Source organism: Amphiprion ocellaris, chromosome 2 (assembly GCF_022539595.1).
Source record: "Amphiprion ocellaris isolate individual 3 ecotype Okinawa chromosome 2, ASM2253959v1, whole genome shotgun sequence".
NCBI lineage: Eukaryota > Metazoa > Chordata > Actinopteri > Pomacentridae > Amphiprion > Amphiprion ocellaris.
Window position 1 is genome coordinate 41,801,731 of NC_072767.1, and position 15,486 is coordinate 41,817,216.

General features: G+C 43.4%; 1 protein-coding gene across 2 annotated transcripts; it reads left to right on the top strand.

Moving 5' to 3' along the window:
- The first annotated feature begins 3,237 nt into the window (after positions 1-3,237).
- LOC129347712 (DNA-directed RNA polymerase III subunit RPC1-like) lies at positions 3,238-14,358 on the top strand. 2 transcript variants are annotated; one of them, XM_055005636.1, is made up of 3 exons: positions 3,238-5,847; positions 10,136-10,267; positions 13,298-14,358. In XM_055005636.1, the coding sequence occupies exons 1-3, from the start codon at positions 5,794-5,796 to the stop codon at positions 13,391-13,393; spliced, it is 282 nt and encodes a 93-aa protein (XP_054861611.1). In that variant the 5' UTR covers positions 3,238-5,793; the 3' UTR covers positions 13,394-14,358. The 2 variants fall into 2 exon arrangements, with proteins under 2 accessions (XP_054861611.1, XP_054861616.1); XM_055005641.1 differs by lacking the exon at positions 3,238-5,847 and adding an exon at positions 5,859-6,243.
- The last annotated feature ends 1,128 nt before the right edge of the window (positions 14,359-15,486 follow it).

The window sequence follows — 15,486 nt, forward strand, 5'->3', positions numbered from 1 at the left end:
GTGCTGTGTTCGCCTCCGCTGTCTTGGGTTCTCCGGGCTGTGGTCGCCTCCGCTGTCTTGGGTTCTCCGGGCTGTGGTCGCCTCCGCTGTCTTGGGTTCTCCGTGCTGTGGTCGTTTCCGCTGTCTTGGGTTCTCCTGGCTGTGGTCGCCTCCGCTGTCTTGGGTTCTCCGTGCTGTGGTCGCTTCCGCTCTCTTGGGTTCTCCGGGCTGTGGTCGCCTCCGCTGTCTTGGGTTCTCCGGGCTGTGGTTGCCTCCGCTGTCTTGGGTTCTCTAAACTCTGTGTTTCTCTCTGACCTTTGTCTTTCTGTCCCCTTGACCTCTGGTGGCCTCCGCTGTTTTCGGATCTTTGATCTCTTTCTATCTGTCTCTCTCTCTGAGCTTTTTCTGTTTGTCTCTCTCTTTGACCTCTGTCTGTTTATGTCTTTGACCTTTATCTGTCTGTCTGTCTCTGCTCTCTGTCTGTTTTTCTCTCTGAGCTCTAGTCGCCTCCGCTTTCTTGGGTTCTCCGTGCTGTGGTCGCTTCCGCCTTCTTGAGTTCTCCGGGCTTTGGTCGCCTTCCCTGTCTTGGATTCTACGGGCAGTGGTCGCCTCCGCTGTCTTGGGTTCTCTAAACTCTGTCTTTCTCTCTGACCTTTGTCTGTCTTTCCCCTTGACCTCTGGTGGCCTCCGCTGTTTTTGGATCTCTGATCTCTTTCTGTCTGTCTCTCTCTCTGAGCTTTTTCTGTCTATCTGTCTTTTTGACCTCTGTTTGTTTATGTCTTTGAGCTTTTCCTTTCTGTCTGTCTCTGCTCTCTGTCTGTTTTTCTCTCTGAGCTCTGGTTGCTTCCGCTGTCTTGGGTTCTCCGGGCTCTGGTCGCTTCCCCTGTCTTGGGTTCTTCGGACTGTGGTTTCCTCTGCTGTCTTTGGTTCTCTGGGCTGTGGTCGCCTCCGCTGTCTTGGGTTCTCCGGGCTGTGGTCGCCTCCGCTGTCTTTGGTTCTCCAGGCTGTGGTCGCCTCCTATGTCTTGGGTTCTCCGGGCTGTGGTCGCCTCCGCTGTCTTCGTTTCTCAGGGCTGTGGTCGCCTCCGCTGTCTTGGGTTCTCCGGGCTGTGGTCGCCTCCGCTGTCTTGGGTTCTCTAAACTCTGTCTTTTTCTCTCACCTTTGTCTGTCTGTCCCCTTGACCTCTGGTGGCCTCCGCTGTTTTCGGTTCTCTGAACTCTTTCCATCTTTCTCTCTCTCTCTGACCTTTGTCTGTCTGTCTGTCTGTCTGTTTGACCTCTGTCTGTCTACCTCTTTGAGCTTTGTCTGTCTGTCTTTCTCTGCTCTCTGTCTGTTTGTCTCTCCGAGCTCTGGTCGCCTCCGATGTCTTGGGTTCTCCGGGCTGTGGTCGCCTCCGCTGTCTTCGTTTCTCCGGGCTGTGGTCGCCTCCGCTGTCTTGGGTTCTCCGGGCTGTGGTCGCCTCCGCTGTCTTGGGTTCTCCGGGCTGTGGTCGCCTCTGCTGTCTTGGGTTCTCTAAACTCTATCTTTTTCTCTCACCTTTGTCTGTCTGTCCCCTTGACCTCTGGTGGCCTCCGTTGTTTTCGGTTCTCTGAACTCTTTCCATCTTTCTCTCTCTCTGTGAGCTTTGTCTGTCTGTCTGTCTTTCTGTTTGACCTCTGTCTTTCTACCTCTTTGAGCTTTGTCTGTCTGTCTGTCTCTGCTCTCTGTCTGTTTGTCTCTCCGAGCTCTGGTCGCTTCCGCTGTCTTGGGTTCTCTGAGCTCTGGTTGCTTCCGCTTTCTTGGGTTCTCCGGGCTCTGGTCGCTTCCCCTGTCTTGGGTTCTCCGGACTGTGGTCGCCTCCGCTGTCTTGGGATCTTCGGGCTGTGGTCGCTTCCGCTGTCTTGGGTTCTCCGGGCTGTGGTCGCCTCCACTGTCTTGGGTTCTCCGGGCAGCGGTCGCCTCCTCTGTCTTGGGTTCTCCGTGCTGTGGTCGCCTCCGCTGTCTTGGGTTCTCTAAACTCTTTCTTTCTCTCTGACCTTTATCTGTCTGTCCCCTCTACCTCTGGTGGCCTCCGCTGTTTTCGGTTCTCTGAACTCTTTCTATGTGTCTCTCTCTCTGAGCTTTGTCTGTCTGTCAGTCTCTTTGACCTCTGTCTGTTTGTCTTCGAGCTTTGTCGGTTGTCTGTCTCTGCTCTCTGCTTGTTTTTCTCTCTGAGCTCTGGTCTTCTCTCTGAGCTCTGGTCGCCTCCGCTGTCTTGGGTTCTCCGGGCTCTGGTCGCTTCCGCCTTCTTGGGTTCTCCGGGCTCTGGTCGCCTCCCCTGTCTTGGGTTCTCCGTGCTGTGGTCGCCTCCGCTGTCTTGGGTTCTCCGGGCTGTGGTCGCCTCCGCTGTCTTGGGTTCTCCGGGCTGTGGTCGCTTCCGCTGTCTTGGGTTCTCTGGGCTGTGGTCCCCTCCGCTGACTTGGGTTCTCCGGGCAGCGGTCGCCTCCGCTGTCTTGGGTTCTCCGGGCAGCGGTCGCCTCCACTGTCTTGGGTTCTCCGGGCTGTGTTCGCCTCCGCTGTCTTGGGTTCTCCGTGCTGTGGTCGCTTTCGCTGTCTTGGGTTCTCCGGGCTGTGGTCGCCTCCGCTGTCTTGGGTTCTCCGGGCTCTGGTCGCCTCCGCTGTCTTGGGTTCTCTGGGCTGTGGTCGCTTCCGCTGTCTTGGGTTCTCCGTGCTGTGGTCGCCTCCTCTGTCTTGGGTTCTCCGTGCTGTGGTCGCCTCCGCTGTCTTGTGTTCTCCGGTCTGTGGTCGCTTCCGCTGTCTTGGGTTCTCCGGGCTGTGGTCGCCTCCGCTGTCTTGGGTTCTCCGGGCTGTGGTTGCCTCCGCTGTCTTGGGTTCTCTAAACTCTGTCTTTCTCTCTGATCTTTGTCTGTCTGTCCTCTTGACCTCTGGTGGCCTCCGCTGTTTTCGGATCTCTGAACTCTTTCTATCTGTCTCTCTCTCTGAGCTTTTTCTGTCTATCTGTCTCTTTGACCTCTGTCTGTTTATGTCTTTGAGCTTTGTCTGTCTGTCTCTCTCTGCTCTGTAACTAGCTAACAGCTGACTCTGTTTATCTGTGTCCAGCTGTCCAATTCAGTGCATCGTTACATCAGTAACTTCCAGATTGTAGACAACCTGAGTGACAGAGGCTCCCTGATCATTCACCTGTTCAAAGTAACATCACTGTATTTATAATTATTATTCTATATCATATCATTTTATTGTATTCATCTGCTTTTCTTTTTTTCCAAGAAGTAGGTTTCTCAATGCTCAGTAAATAAGTCATTATGACCACAGTCAACAATCTGAGGCAGTTTTAGGCTATTACACAAAACCGGCTTATTGGTACCAAAGCCACGGTTCAGAACTCAGACTTGCTAAATCAGTGTTGGTGTAGTGCAGTGTAGGGCTGCAGCCAGAGTACTGACGATAGTTAGCAAGAGAGATCATATTTCTCCTATGCTGGTTTCTCTTCATTGGCTTCCTGTGAAATGTAGAATAGAATTCAAAATCCTTCTTCTGACATATAAAGCTCTTAACAACCACTCTCCATCATATCTTAAAGACCTGATAGTACCATATTATCCTAGCAGAACTCTTCGCTCTCAGACTGCAGGCTTACTTGGAGAAGCGACCTGTAACTTCTCTCTAAAAGTAGAATGGGAGGCAGAGCCTTCAGTTATCAGCTCCTCTCTTGTGGAACCAGCTCCCAGTTTGGGTTCCGGAGGCGGACACCCTCTCTAATTTTAAGACCAGGCTTAAAACCTTCCTTTTTGACAAATCTTATAGTTAGGACTGACTGGGGGACCCTGAGGGGGTCAGCTGGAGTCTTCCTCTTGGACGTCCCTTAGTTCTGCCCCTAGTTCTGCTGCTACAGGCCTAGGCTGCTGGAGGACCTCTCTGGATGCACTGAGCCCTTCTCTATCTACCATTATATTTAATATACAGTATATATACCATTATTGCATTACACTCACTCTGTTTCTCCCTGTGTCCTTTCTCCGAGTGTCCCTGATCCCAGAGCTGGATGCTTCAGATCTGTGGTGGTTCTCCCACCAACTGGCCTAATCTCCATCTGTGGGATGCTGCTGCTGCTGACCTTCCTCCAGCCCACTGCTTCCAGCTGCCCATTTCCATCAATCTACTCTGCATCACCCTCACTATACTTGATTTGCTCGTCTACATATTTTTGAATTTACCACCAGCTATATATGTAGTATATTTAATGCCAGAGCCATACACCGTAGCAGTAAACTATAATCAGTTTCCAGCCCAGAGGGATATATGCGCAGATTTTTTTAAATACCATGTAGAAGACTATATACAGGAAGATGAGGTATCAGTTCTTGCACATAGATATACAACAGTCCTTTATTACTCCCCAGGTTAGGGGAAATTTCCAGTGTTAGAGCAGCAAAAATCTTTCAGAGCAGCACTAACTACAGTTTGCTACAGTAAAGATAATAATTATAATAACAATAATATATACAAGAATGAAAAATGAATAAATACAGTATTACTACACTATAAGTGACATCAGCATAAAGTGGCTTGTGGAATACATGTAATTGTAAAAGTGCAGAAAATGCCAGCCGTGCAAGGAGTTGTGGAGATTTTCTCAAAACAGGTGAGTCCTGTGAATATGACCAAAATATGAGATAAAACTACCAGAAACATGTACAAAATGGCCAAAATATGATTGGTTGATAATGTATCAGTGTTGTTATTGATTATTGATCGGTTGCAGGGACAGAGATTTGTGTCTGAGTCTCTGCTGTCATCTAATCGCTCTCATGTAAGATCGTGCCACAGGAGGGGCCGCTACTGACCTCTTGTGGACACAGGCGGTAACGACACGACATTATTACTAACGGTATAGCTGGCGACATTACAGGTGAGCAGCACTTCCTGTTCATCTTCAACGTAAAAGCATCTTTATTGTACATTTTATGTCAAACGTATTATTAAGCGATTTAGGTCGATTCAGAAGGATCTCTGGTGTAAACCAAGTCGTATTTGACGACAGCTAGCCTCTCCACTTGCTCCGATTACTTTTGTTGTAGTCCGAGTCACGTCCAAACAGGAAACGAATCCACAATGTAGCTAATGACAATCTATAGCTGCATCTCCGTGATGGCAGCGTTAGCGAGCTAGCAGCTAATCAGAAGCTAGTGACAAGCTAACTCCAGCGCTACCAGCAGCGTCTCTTTAAAAGGTGCTGATCACGATATCAGGCTGAAACATTAGACCTGGGACAGGAAACGGAGCTAGAGCTCTGTGTCTTGGAGAGAATTGATTTTAGAGCTACGTGTGTTAAGGTATTAGTCCGTGTCATAACAAACCCTCGTTAGCAATTCCGCTAGCTCGGCTAACACTTCCGGTCACGAATGCATCTGTACATTACCTATAACGTGTTCATTTTTGAACGTATAGTGACAACAAACACAATTTGAGGGAGTCGACAAGCTAGTGGTCCTTAAATACATTTTGGTTCATACTGCAGATTCTTCTGAGTCTCACAAAACCACGTTTTAGCCTAAGAGCATTACGATAGTTTTACGTTGAAACAGGAAGTGCTGCTCATCTGTACTGTCGCCAGCTTTGCCTCAAATAATAATTAGTGTCGTTACCGCCTGTGTCCGCCAGAGGGGCAGTAGCGCCCCCTGCTCTGATAAGGATAAGGATAAACTTTATTGATCCCACAGTGGGTAAAGTTCACCGAGCTGCTTCACTGAGGAGAGTCTTTGAGTTTTCAGATAATATGATGGCGAAGAAAATGTGTTACTGCAGTAAAGATTCCACTGAATTATTATTTGATCCATGATCGAGAGCACTCAGTTCTTCTCCAGTTTGTTGCTGCGGTCCGGTGAACAGGTGAGCGCCAGGTGAACAGGTGATGTCAGCAGCAGGTCAGTCTGTGATTGGAGCAGTAAAACTCATCTACATGAAATTAAATGTTATGCTAATGTAGATGCACTCATGTGACATAAAGTGGACTAGGTTTAGAGCCAGGATTTTTAACTTTTGTATCTCTGTGTTCCCCCCGCTGCCCTGAGCAGGTGGTACGTTCCACTCAGACACACCTGACGGGGTCAGACCACCAACACACAAGCCCCACCGCTGCAGTTTATTTAACCTTCAAGTAGTTTTATCGATCTTTTCATGGTTTCTTCATCTTTGAATGAATATTTTTGGCACTAAATGTGAACTTTTTGAACGGACTCTGCTCGTCAGATGGAGGAACGTCAGGGAGTTTGTTGGAAGATTCAGGTGAGAGGAAACAGAAGTAGGATGTTAGACAGGACTGATCTGCTGTCCTATCTTCATCAGACACTGATGCTGTGGGCTGAACGTCAGGTCAGATCAGATCAGCAGCACCTTGATGTGCTTCAAGGGAACATCTTGTTTTCTTGATGCACATCAGGCCTCCAGGTGGTTAGAATATACTTGACTTGTTCATTTAAAGTGTTTTCCTCAAATCTCGTACCAGCTTTCATTAGAGTAAATCGTCATGATGTCGTGGTCAGATAATACCAAAGAGGAGGTTTGTGCTTTCTCTGCCTTGAGGCTTAGACGAGTTAAAAATAACAAATTTGAAGTTCTTACAAATGAGATAATTTGAGAACAATCTCATCTTGTTGTCAATCATGTGTGGCACCGTCTGCAAAGATGAAGGGCAGATAGAAGCACAAATGGGTGGTAATCAGAAACATATTACCAAAAAAGATCACTAGAATAAGCACAGGTTATTTTTTGATGATGTTGAAATCACATTGTGATATAAAAAAAAACTCAGTAAAATTTTGATGATGCTATGAAACATGGTAATTTAAGAAAAATAGAATACATCTAATGAATCACTGTAACCAAGAACAGAGTTGAGGAGCTTTGTATTTTGAGAATTTGTAAGTTGTTGTGTCAATAATTCAGTGTTATGTTAGTATATTGTCCAAAAGGAATTAAAACGTCACTGTTTGGTATGCGCCTTAACCATCAGGCATGATTATGATAACCTCAGTCAGGATTTTGTTCCCCCAATTGTTTTTATTCATCTTTAGGCATGAAAAACAAGTTGAACTTTATTTTATTTCAACCCATTTTTCTAAAAAATATATTTACATGTCCACTGAGATGGGCCACCATGCATTTTGCTCTTAGAAATATGGAGTTAACAAACAAATGGATAAAATGATATACAGTGTATTGAAACTGTGAAATGTGATGTGAACTATAAAATAAAATAATTGATGCATAAATAATTCAAACAGCATTGATGGGATTCACTCGTCCTGTATAGATTCCCAAGTCTCTCAGATGACATATTTTCAAGAACAGCAGCGGAGTAATAGCCTAATTGTGGCCAATGATTGTAGTTGAAGATATAGCTGGTGATGCATGATGTGCACTTTAGTGGACATGAAGATTAATCATAATTGCCTCCCAATATAACATCAATACGTTGGAAAATTTTGCAATTGTAATAACTCCTTAGATGTTCCTCGATGTCACCATATTTTTCTTTCCTGCAAAGGTTCTCTTTTTTATAGAAGGCTTGAACAAAAGAAAATGAGCTACTTGGTGTTTCTGGCTGCCTGCCGGCCATCTTGGTTTGACGGTTGCTTTTTTGTTTGTTTTTTTTTAAAAGAATTTGCAATGGCTAGCCAATCACTGGCAGTGGAAGAAATGATGCAATAGGATCCACTGTAGTGGCTGATGGTCCATCTATGCCATCAAAACTCATGGCACATACAAGAAAACAGGCTTAGAAGGAGCTGCACTACTGTCCATGACCTCTATGCATGGGGAAGGTTAAAGGGCATCAATAATGTAACACAACACAAATAAATGCTATCATAGTACAATTCTGCATAATACACAGTGGAGAATCACAGTGATATTGTAATAATTGAAGGTATTTTTCTGCTGTTCTATCAAAAGTTGTCAGGAGAGGCAAAGAATTCTAAACTAAATAGTTACAGAGAAGAGGGGGAGAAATAAACTGATTTCAGAATGACGGAATGAGATCTATAACGAATGAAACACAGGTTTCAGGTAGTTTAGCTCCGCCCACTAAGACTGTCTCCGCCTGTCTTCTCTAACGTCCGCAGTTGAGACATAAACTCTGACTTGGTGACACTCAGACTCCCACTGGACTTTCCATTCAATTTACACATTTCTTCATATATGTATAAACACACACACACACACACACACACAGATAAAACTACCAGAAATACATATATATATAATATGACCAACATATGACAAAAAAACTATCATAAATATGAACAAAATGACCAAAATATGATTGGTTGATAATGTATCAGTGTTATTATTGATTATTGATGGGTTGCAGGGACAGAGATTTGTGTCTGAGTCTCTGCTGCCATCTATTGGTCCATCAACAACATGACTTTTCCCAGATTTAATCCCAGAGTCCTGACTTGTTAGTAGAATGATGAAGAGGTCAGAGGTCACAGCATGCAGTGTAAAAGTTCCAGAGAAGACATTAACAGCAGATTGTGAATTTGTAATAGTTCCAGCCCCAGCCCGAGTGTTCATTTGTTTGCATCTATTGTACTACAGCTAATTTATAACAGCTCAATTTTTAGTGATGTATTTGAGCTAATGTATTATACCTACCGTGGGGTGGCTGTGGCTCAGGTGGTAGAGCGGGTCGTCCAGTGATCGAAAGGTCGGCGTTTCGATTCCCACTCTGTCCTAGTCATGGTGCTGTGTGTCCTTGGGCAAGACACTTTACCCACCTGGCTCCAGTGCTGCTACTCACATCTGGAGGTATGAATGCGTGTGAATGTTGTGGTGGTCGGAGGGGGCCGTAGGCGCAGATTGTCAGCCACGCGTCCGTCAATCTGCCCCAGGGCAGCTGTGACTACGAACGTAGTTTACCACCGCCGAGTGAGAATGTGTGAGTGAATGAATAAATAATAATTTAAATCTTCTTGGAATCGCCACTTCCTGTTTGTCAAAGTGGCCTCTACCTGGACAGGTTTTGTTGGGAGCTCATGGAACAAACATTTTGGGTAAGTGGCACTTTAATATGGATGGATGACACTGAATTAGAGTCTGTTTTAATGAGACTGAGTAAGATGTGTAGCTCTGTCATTAAATAGGAAATTATTTCTCAGAAGTTCACGAGAGAAAGTCCTGAAATGTTTGCTAGGATTAAGCGTCCCACATGTTTCTTTGGCTCAGCTAAAGCTAACTCTCTCCAACTTCTGGATCTCTTGAGTTGCTTGTTGTTAAAATATCTTGCTAGAGGTGCTGAAGCTCAGAAAGTCTGAGATGTTTGTTCAGAATAAGCTCATTCTCAAGTCTTATCTGAACTGTCCTCTTTTGTTTGAACTTTCCCTGAACTTAGGAGTTAATGACAGAGCAGCACATCCAGACTCAGTCTCATTTATGTAGAGATTAAACTTCAGTGTCATTCATTGATGTTAAAGTGCAGTTTTTCAAATGTTTGTTGCACATGCTCCCGACTAAACCAGTCCAGGTGGAAGACGATGTGAAGAGAAAGCTCCAGAGGATGAATATCACACATTTACATTGGAAATTAATGTCCTTTAATTAGACATTGTCATGCAAAAGTTGGATTTCCCCTTAATGATGTTCAAATCTTTGTTGAGTGTTTTGTTGATGTTGGTTTCTAAATGTTTTTTGACACTCGGCCCCAAAGATTAAAACCTTTTACGGCTCACAAGCTGCAACAAGTCACACATTATCAACTATCTTTCTGACTAAACTAAGATAAAAAGTGAAAAACTGCCTGATTCCTGCATCATGAATGTAAATCTTTTTGTTTTTTATGACAGTAACCTGAATATATTTGGGTTTGACATTTTATAAACCATAACAAGAAATGAATTAGTGGAGAAAACAATCAACTGATTAATGGCCAAAGAAAATGTGTTTTCCAACATATATGGCTGAATTACTCCAACATTACAAGATACATACAGTTTTAATTCAATTTATTTATATAACACCAATTAGAGGTCAAATTGTCTCAAGACACTTTATTTTTATAGTAAGAAATTTAAACCTCTTGACTAATCCAATTTATATATTTATATTCTACCCAACATCCTGGACTAATGTCAGAATGTTTTTTCTTCTTTACAAGCTGCTCTGTGTCTTTGTTCAGGTTGAGAGGACTTTGGGTATTGAGGCTGCAAGATCCACCATCATCAATGAGGTTCAGTACACCATGGTCAACCACGGAATGAGCATCGACCGGCGTCACGTCATGCTTCTTGCTGATCTTATGTCCTATAAGGTATGAAACATTGCTCTCTCTCCCTGTGTGCGTTCATGAGTGTGTGTGTGTGTGTGTGTGCGCACACACACTCACTACCGGTCAAAAGTTTTAGAACACCTAAATGTTTCCAGTTCTGTATTGGAAAGTATGCATGTTCATGTCTCATTGTACTCTGAAATGAAAGCATAGAACACATAAACAAATGATGTTCAAAAAAACCTATTTAGAAACCAAAATGTATTCTAAACTATTGACTCATCAAAGTAGCCGCCTTTGCCAGATACAACAGCTGAACACACTCGTGGCATTCTTTCCACAATAGAAATCAAATATTCTTCAGAAAGTTCTTCCCAACCCTGTTGCAGAAGTTCCCATAAATGTGTGGCACTTGTAGGTTGTTTTACTTTCACTCTTCTGTCCAATTCATCCCAAACCAGCTCCATGGGGTTGAAGTCTGGAGACTGTGCTGACACTCCATGTTTTCAAGCTCATCGTCTGGTTCTTTGTTCCTAAAGTAGTTCTGGCAGAGCGTGGACTGATGTTCTGGGTCATTATCTTGCTGTAGGATAAACCCCTGACCAGAGGGTTCTGCATGGTGCTGCAGAATGCTGTGGTAGCTGTTTAGGTTAGGGATGTGGAAAACAGATCCTTTAATAATGACTGGACTGAAAAGTAGGCATTTATCATGCCAACCTTCCGAAATGCGTCACCTGTATGCCTCATTTGCAACGAAACTGTTGCTGTTGCAAAAGAATATAATCTGCGCTGTCACCACAACACTAAACATACAAATTTCAAGGATTCATATCCTGAGCAGTCAGAGGCCCGTCAGAGAAAAATGGCCACATTGAAATCTGCCTGCACCCGTGCAAATGGCATTATTACTCGAACTTTAACTGATCAAGAGAGAGTAAGGTGTGCATCTCTGCAGGCTGCCTGGGTGCTTTGCAAACATAACCGGCCTTTCACGGAAAGTGAGCTTTTAAAGGAGAGCATGGTCACCGTTCTGGAGGAACGGTGCCCCCGACAAATCCATGGACAGAGTTATTGCATCTGTCAAACAAATGCCTCTCTCTGCTTCAACTGCTGCACGTCGTGTCCACGTCTTGGCAGAGCATGTCCAGCCAGCTGTCATTGACGGGATCAAGGAAGCCAAATACATTTCACTGGCTATTGATGAGTCCACTGACAACACGGATATTTCACAGTTGTGCGTTTTTGTCAGATACTTTGATGGCAAAGATTTCCGAGAGGACCTGCTGGCATTGCTTCCGCTGGAGGACAACACCACAATTCTCCACAAACGTAGTGAAAATGATGCCGTTGGACGAGGCGTCCATTCAGAGCGAGCTGGCTGAAATCCAGGCTGCTCTCCATGGTGCTGAAAGCCTGAGCGCATTCTGGATGTCTTGTCCCGAGGACTATGGCACATTGAAGACGCTGGCTATGTATGTGCTCACCATGTTGGGTTCAACCTACACCTGCGAGGCTGCGTTCTCCAAGATGAACTCGATAAAAACACACGAGAGGAACCGACTGTCAAACCAGTCTTTGGAGGACTGTTTGCGCATAAGTCTGACAGCGGCCAAGCCTGATGTGAAAAAGTTGGTGTCAGAGGGGAAATGTAACTTCAGCCATTAAGCAGTGTGAGGAGCCCATTTCAGCCTTGTGATCTGAAATCGCTATAGCCCACTTAACGTTTTATTTGATGTGCGAACATTATTTGTGACCTGTTTTGTTCTGGTACCAGGTTAGTATTTATTTACCATGCTATTTTAAGTTATGCCAGTTGGTTTTTCCTCCTTTTTTTGTCCTGAGAAGTCTACTAGTTTGAAGCTTGTTGTTGAGACTTTGAAATAAAAACCAAATGTTAAGTAAGGGCATGAGGAAAAGTTATGTTAAAAAAAAGAACTGTGTGAAACAATAAATGTTAAACAGTGCAGCGAGTCTGTCCTCATTTCGGAATGTAGCCTAAATAGAGTCATAAATGGTGGGGATTACTGATAGTTAAGAGTCTCAGTTATTGTTGTTTTCAGTTGCTTTAATAGTGTGGACCGCATGATATTTTCTCTTTGATCCTCACAATTTTGGAATCCAGTCGGGGGCCGGATTGGACGGTTCGGCGGGCCGGATTCGGCCCGCGGGCCGCCAGTTGATGATCACTGCTCTATATAGTTAGCCCTCCTATTACTTTTGGGGTCAGTTTGACTCCATTCAATCTTTAAAGTCTCTAAATAAATGATTGACGTTTTTTTTTTTTTTTTGCTTCATATTTAATGACGTTTCTTAATTTGATGAGGACGACTGGGTAAACATAAAATGAACATGATGATATGTTTTCAATGTCCTGTACACATATTATACGCATCGGTGTCCTTTGTTTTAGCTGTATAAAACAGCTATCAACATTTTACACACATTTGTGTTGGTTATTTTGGATGATATTGAGGTCAGCACAATATGCACTTCTATAATCTTCCAAATGCTTCAAGGCCTTGCTGTAACACCCGTATGGCTCAACGTGTTACGCGGGTGACGCATGTACAGAGCTGGCCCCCCGACGCAGCGGCCCGGGTTCGATTCCCGCTCGCGGCCCTTTGCTGCATGTCTTCCCCCAACTCTTCTCCCCTGTTTCCTGTCTCTATCTCACTGTGCCTAAATAAAGCCGATAAAAAGCCAAAAAAATAGCGTAAAAAAAAAAAAAGATTTGAATTTACTTTTGTAAATTTTACTTTGTTGTTAGTAAGTTGCTGCCACTTACAGCAGTGTTGACAGGCTTTTTTGAGAAAATGCAGTCATAGTCTGTTCATCACACCCGTGTTTAATTTGAATAAAGGATAAAAGAAGCACTGTAATGCTTTGTATTTCTTGTTCCCATTTTACGCTCTGAACATAATGAACCATGATCTCAAAGCTGAGTGTGTGTGTGCCCAACAGTGATTTTTGTGTACTGCTACACCCTTACCTCTTCCTGTGTAATTCAGTAGCATTTGCCATTTATTGTCCTCTTGCACTGCTGTGACTGACACTTTGTTTTTTGCTCCATAGGACCAGACCTGCTGGGATCTGTACAGATGTCTTGATGAGGGTGGGAGTGGTTTCAGTAAAGGAGAGCTGGATCAGTCTACAAACACATTGTTGTAACCAGTGTGGGAAATCTTTCAGGCAGTCAAGTTATTTGAAACGTCATATGCTCATCCACACGGAAGAAATTAGTTTTTTCACTGTGATATTTCCTCATGTTTGACAAAGTGGTTATTATCTTAACTGTGAAATAAAAGCCCTCCTTAAACGTTATTTAATCTAGTCTCTTTTTCAAAAGAGGCCTGAGAACAACAGACATTCCAATAAACTACCCTTAGTTAGTAAAGTGAAACTAAATCAATCGTATTTTTAACTATTGTAACCAAACCTCCACTGCCATATTAGAACAGGATATGCTTTTATTTCTAAAACATTGCCAATGATTTTGACAAATCATTCTGTGGTTTTATTTGAGAAAGTTGTTGCCCCAGCATTGTCCTACAGGGGGCAGTTGTTTTAAAACTACATTTGTCTTCCATGTGTCACCATTTGCTTGCATATTTCATAAACATCACAATCACTAATTTCCAACTCTATACTGATGATATTTTCCTGGTTTTCTTAGCTGGCTGGAGATGAATTTTTGCATCCCTACCCTGATTTTCATTATCGAGGCTCGCTTTTTCCCCTAACATTCTCCCACAACGGGAGTGTTTGACCTTTAAAGTCACGGTTTCTTCTACTGACCGGCACCTTTGTGATTAATCCTTGCAGCTCTACTGCATGATCTACTGTTTGCTTTACCCCGTTAGTCATTCTCTACTAACACTGCAGTTTCTGCTGCTGCTGGTTTTCAACAAATTCCAGGAGAAGAACATACATTACTCCCATTCACGTCTCCCTGTGATTTACTATTGATTTAGCTGATTTAGCTTTAAAGCACAGCATGCTCCCCTTCTGTCTTCCGTTAGGCTCTGCTAAGCCTCCTGCTGCTGAAGCTTCTTACCTGAGCATTGGTTTGGAAAAATAAGTAAATAAAGTCCAAGGACTCACCTATGTGGGCCCCTCAAAATTTTTCATTATCACTCCCTGTTTTACCTCTGCTATTTTTTTCGTCATGTTTTTTAATGATTTATTCAGTGTTATTGTATAACTTTGTTTTTCAAAGCGGTGTCAATGTTTTAAAGCTTTATACCCATGGGAGATGACTTTTAATGTGTTTTTCATCCCACCAAACAGAGGTGGGATATTTGTATGCATTGCACTTATCAGCCAGGAATAGAGCTAAAGATGAAATAACCCAGGTTTGACTCCTCTCTCAGTAAAAAGTATTTTTCTGTACAAACTGTCTCTTAATGTTAAATGAATGCATTTAACTTGCATATGAACTGTTCCATCAGTCGCTTTGGTTTGACATCAAACAAACAGTTTATTGCCATTTCAAAATGAATGCATCCCTTTCCATTTGACAAACAAAGGAAGTTTTTCTCTCAGCAAAATAGTAGTGAAAAAAAGCTTACATACACTTGTAAAGACCGTGCATATTGTGGCAATCTTGAATTTTCAGTGACTGCTATAGCTCTTAATTTTCTATGCTGGAATGAACGAAACACGTGTCTTTGTCCCAAAAAACATTCGTGCATGTTGGTTCTTGTGGATGATTATCTCCACATTCTTCGGGAAAACCTCAAATCATCAGCCAGAAGGAGTCTTGGATGGAGTTAAGTGATCCAACTAGACAATGACCAAAAACATGGTAAAGGAATGGTTAAATCAGGCAAGAATTAAGGTTTTAGACTGGTTTTAACTCCTGACTTTAACCCCATTGAGAACCTGTGGACTGTGCTGAAGAAACAAGTCTGTGTGAGTCAACAAATTTAGTTGGACTGCACCGATTCTGTCAAGATGGGTGGTCAAGGACACAGCCAGAAACTTGGAGATGGCTACTGAAAGCATCTAGTTGAGGTGAAAATGACCAAGGGATGTTTAACCAAATATTACCATTGCTGTTTGCACATTCTTTTTGAAGCAGTGGATTTTGTCATATTTCCAAAGTACCTGTCATCGATGAAAAAACAACATGCATGATTGTTTTTTTTGACAGAGTGTGTTTTAATGATTCCATGACAATAAATTCAGAGTTACGGGAGTCACTGGAAACTCAGGACCACCATGACATACGTGTTCTTTGCAAGTCTATGTAAATCTTTGTT